This window comes from Mustela nigripes, chromosome 6, assembly GCF_022355385.1.
Source record: "Mustela nigripes isolate SB6536 chromosome 6, MUSNIG.SB6536, whole genome shotgun sequence".
In the NCBI taxonomy this organism is placed as follows: domain Eukaryota; kingdom Metazoa; phylum Chordata; class Mammalia; order Carnivora; family Mustelidae; genus Mustela; species Mustela nigripes.
Window position 1 is genome coordinate 90,017,530 of NC_081562.1, and position 5,263 is coordinate 90,022,792.

Consider the following 5,263-nt stretch of genomic DNA (forward strand, 5'->3'; position numbering starts at 1 on the left):
CCTTTTCAAATTCAGTACTAATGTATATGATCTTTTATATTTTTTAGTGTTTTATGAGCAGTCCTGCTCTAGCAATTTTGATTCACTGAAATATTTCCAGTGATACAGGAGCAGAGAGAACATATAAAATAATAAGTAACTTATGCTACATAAAATCTGTGTAGAAACCATACCAGACACTTTCAAAACATCTTCTGATTTTTTTTCCCCTCTTAGATTCACCTTTGCTGCACCTCAAAGGTTTAAACCATTGGGTTTTCATTTTCACTGTTTCCATGTATTTTTTTTTATTTCTATGTGTTATCTTTGTTGACCATTTATTGTTTAGTAACACATTATTTAACCTCCATGTATTTCTGTTCTTTCCACTTTTTTTTTCCTTGTGGTTGATTTGTAGTTAATAGTGTTGTGGTCTAGTGTCACAGCATTGTGGTATGACTTTGATTTTTTTTAATTTGTTGAGGCTTCTTTTGTGGCCTAACCTGTGATCTATACCAGAGAGTAGTCAGTGTGCACTTGAAAAGAATATGTATTTTGCTGTTTTAGGCTGGAATAATCTGAATAGAACTGCTAAACTCATCTGGGCCATCCAATGTGTCATCAATGCTATTGTTTCCTTGTTTTTTTTTTTTTTCATATATTTGCTCCTTTCTCACTCTCTGTACTCAAAGAAATATATATTGTTCATTTATCATGCAAATGGATGTAGAAAGAAAGCTGGGGTAACAATACTTATATCAGATAAAATAGACTTTAATACCAATACTGTAAAAAGAGGCAAATTATGCTAAATAATTACACCAGGAACAATCCAACAAGAAAATATAACAATTGTAAGTATTTATGTACCCAACATGGGACACCAAATACACAAAGCAGTTAATAACAAACATAAAGGTACTAATCAATAATAATACAATAATAGTAGGCGACTTTCACACCCTATTTACATGAATGGATAAATCATATGGACAGAAACAAGCTCAATTACAATTACACCAAAAATAAAAAAATACTTAAAAAAAAAATAAAACTCACCAATGAGATCAAAGACCTGTACTCTAAAAACTGTAAAACACCGATGAAAGGAATTGAAGATGATACAACCATATGGCAAGGTATTCTATGCTCATGGGCTGGAAGAACAAATATTGTTAAAATGTTCATACTACCCAAAGCAATCTCTATCAAAATACTAACAGCATGTTTCACAAAACTACACCAAGCAACTCTAAAATTTGTTTTAGATAGGGGTGCCACCAAAATCACAAACCCAAATAACCAAAGCAAGTTGAAAACAAACAAAATTGGAGTTATCACAATTCTGGACTTCAAGTTATATAACAAAGCTATAAATCAAAACAGTATGGTATTGGCAGGAAAGTAGACACAGATCAATGGAACAGAATAAAAAGTCCAGAAATAAACCCATGATAAAATTACTCTTTGACAAAGAAGGCAAAAGTAAGCTGTGAGAGGACAGTCTTTTTCACCAATGGAGTTGGAAAAACTGGAAAGCTAAATGCAAAAAAAAGAAACTGGACCATTTTCTTATATCAAACACAAAAACAAATTCAAAAGGAAACTTTGTGCATTATTGGTGGAAATACAAATTGATACAACCACTGTTGAAGAAAATATGAGGCTTCCTAAAAACTTAAAATAAAGCTACTCTATGATCTATTAATTCCACGACTGAGCATTTACCCAAAGAATATGAAAATAGTAATTTAAAAGATTTGTGCACTCTGATTTTGAAGCATTATTTACAATGGCTAAAATATAGAAGCAGCTCAAGTGTGCATATAGAGAAGGGGACAAAGATCACACTTACCTTGAAGAGCACTGCATAATATACAGAAATAATGAATCACTCCATTGTACACCTGAAACTAATATAAAACTGTAGGTAGTCTATACTGGATTCAAATTTTTTAAAAATGTACTTAGAGTTAATTTAAGGAAGAAAAAAAAATTTCCATCAATATTCTTGAAGTTAAGGAAAGACTACAAAATTTTCCAAATTAAAGGAAACTAAAAAATTATGGTAATTAAATTAACATATATATCTAAATTGTATTATTTTCCATTAAAAAAACTTTTAGTCACCGGTGAAACTTAAATAGAATTGGAGAAGTATGTTAATAATCTATGAATGTTAATGCCCTGATACTAATGGCTATATCATGCTTATCTAGTAGAATATTCTTTTTTGTTATTAACACATACTATTATATTGAATAGCAGATAGATCAACAAATGATCCAGGAATAAATGATCTTCATGGTTATTTGTTGGTTTTCTTCTTTATATTTTATATCAAAATATTAAAAATAGCAAAATATTAAGTACTGCCCTACACCTCCAATTTGGGGCATAGTTAATTCACTAGTTAATGAAATCCCACTATTGACTGGGGAAGCAAGTGAATGGTTTCCATTTGGGCTAAATCCTCTTAATGTGTAGAAATGGTCATACTGTCCCAGGGTACTGGAATATCTGAAATTCTTGTTGGCATTAAGTATAGGGTTTAAATTACTTCTAGTTCTCTTTTGGGAGAATATGTTTTGTAGTTAAAGAAATTCACTTTTGTGCTTAAGGCATTTCACAGTAGCTTTTATTTCCTTCCTTTTTTGTTTGTTTTGGTTGTTGTGTTATTTTTCACATAACTGATATTCCTGATATGAGTCTCGAGGGGGCATTTCTTTTTCTTTCTTCTTCTTCTTCTTCTTTTTCTTTTTAAATTAATCCCCTGTGTATCCTATGAGCAAAGTAATAAAACTGTTCCTTTTGTTAGTGCATAATTTGAAGCAAGAATTCTTTGTTACAAAATTTGGGTTCCTTTTGTATGAAGGATTTCCCCAAATCACTTTTCATTTAGAGCATTATATTTTCACTTAGTATTTTTATAGAGACATTTACATTAATCTTAATATATAAGAAAAAAGACAGAAAATCAATCTCATCTAGCCTGAAAGAGGATTCTAATTATTTGTAATATCTGGGTTGTGTCATTTTAATGACCATCAGTGAGAGTGAAAGTTATTAGCAGATTAATATAATTTCCAGAATGCATATATGTTTTTAGAACCTTTCTGCAGAAATGCTTTGGAATTAACTTTCCTCTTAAGCTATTGAATTTTTTGTAATATTATTAGAGATGGAATATTCATCATTTACTTTTGACCCCTGTTTCTACCATATTCCCATAAGGGAAAAATTATATCAATGTATTCTAGATATGGTAAGTCACTTATAATTTGTAGTAAATATATAGATCATAAATGAAAGCATTGCCACAAGTGAAAGCCAGGTAATATCCATTGACTTTTGAACTGTCATTTACTCTTCCATTTTTATATAGATGTAACAGTCAAAACCTCATGATTAAATGCAACTGCTGAGAAGACTGATGTATTTGACATGAATGAAAAATAATAATTAAGTGAAATGAGATAAAGGAACAATGGGGAAGTACTGCATCAGGACAAAATAATGGTATATATCTGAATATTTCAATCATAGAAATAGAATGTAACTGTCATTACTTCCATATTTCACAAATTTTTAAGTGTTTTAATGAGCTAAGAATTTTTGAAGAGCAAATTACATATAGATATTGGTATTAATTTTCTGGATGTAATGAGAAGTTTTTCAATGATTTTTAAGCTATACATAGAAAATATACTTAAGGTCAAGCTTTTGTTCTATAGACATAAAAGAGAATTTACCTCATTTGGAAATAATCAGCTAAAATTTAAATGATCTTTCAAGTTCAAATAGGGAAAAAGAAAAAGTTTAGTAGTGTTCTTATCATAACTCTCACAGCAGCAATCAGTTAGATTGACCTAGGCTAATACAGTTTTAAGTATCATCTATCCTGTTAAATTAGATCAATTTTTTAAACTTCTTTACATTTCTGACTACATTTTCTTTTTTTTTTTTTCTGCCAGTAGCTTTTGTAAAAATCTTCTTTTTTCCAATTCTGAAGTTGTCTTCCTATCTGTATTTAATAGTACTCAGGTCTAAAATGAGGAATCAGTCAAGAGAGATCGAATTCATTCTCCTAGGATTGACTGATGACCCACAATTGCAAATTGTGATTTTTATATTTTTCTTCATAAACTATGTGTTGAGTGTGCTGGGGAACTTAACCATCATCCTTCTTACCTTGCTAGATCCCCGCCTCAAGACTCCCATGTATTTTTTCCTCCGAAATTTCTCCTTCTTGGAAGCTTCATTGACAACAGTCTGTATTCCCAGATACCTGATAAGCATCATGACTGAAAACAAAATAATTTCCTACAATAGTTGTGCATCTCAGTTATTCTTTTTCCTCTTGTTAGAAATTACAGAATTTTACCTACTGGCTGCCATGTCTTTTGATCGGTATGTAGCAATCTGCAAACCTCTACATTACCCCATCATTATGAACAACAAAGTGTGTTACCAACTACTATTCAGTTCATGGACGGTTGGCTTTCTGCTTTCGTTTCCACCATTGGCCTCAGGACTGACGCTAGATTTTTGTGCTTCCAAAGTAATTGATCATTTCATGTGTGACACTTCCCCTGTGCTTCAGCTTTCCTGCACTGACACTCATTTATTGGAATTACTTTCATTTGTCTTATCTCTTATAAATCTCCTAGTCACGTTGCTATTACTGGTTCTTTCTTACACATATATTATCAAGACCATTCTAAAAATCCCCTCTGCTCAGAAAAGAACAAAGGCTTTTTCTACTTGTTCTTCTCATATGATTGTAGTCTCCCTTACTTATGGTAGCTGTATCTTTAATTACATAAAGCCAACAGCAAAGGAAAGAGTGACTTTATCCAAAGGTGTAAGTGTCATTTATACCTCGGTTGCCCCTTTATTAAACCCTTTCATTTATACTCTCAGAAACCAGCAAGTGAAACAAGCTTTCAAGGACACACTCCAAAAGATTTTCTCTTTTTTCAAAAAATGAAGAGGAAATTTAATTTTAAAACCTTGAAAAAGAAAGTAAATAAACATTTTGACTCATCTTATAAGTTTACTTATTCTGTCCTTTAATTAGTTCACCTCATAATATTTTTTCACCTTACAACATTTTATCCAAACATTTCAGCACAGTGCATCTTTTCCTTCCTACTTCTCTTTATGATTAGATGCATTCCTTTCTGTGTTATAGTAGAGTATTATCTTGAGTTATCAATACAAATGTGAAATTTCTTTTATTCTACAAAACATGGTACTGACTTCCTCAAAAAATGATTTTAAA

The 5,263-nt window shown here is 31.0% G+C and overlaps 1 protein-coding gene across 1 annotated transcript; it reads left to right on the top strand.

Annotated features, from left to right (window-relative positions):
* The first annotated feature begins 3,997 nt into the window (after nt 1-3,997).
* On the top strand, nt 3,998-4,969 carry LOC132020748 (olfactory receptor 6C6-like). The gene has a single exon (XM_059404897.1). It carries the CDS (start codon nt 4,031-4,033, stop codon nt 4,967-4,969), a length of 939 nt encoding a protein of 312 aa, XP_059260880.1. The 5' UTR covers nt 3,998-4,030.
* The last annotated feature ends 294 nt before the right edge of the window (nt 4,970-5,263 follow it).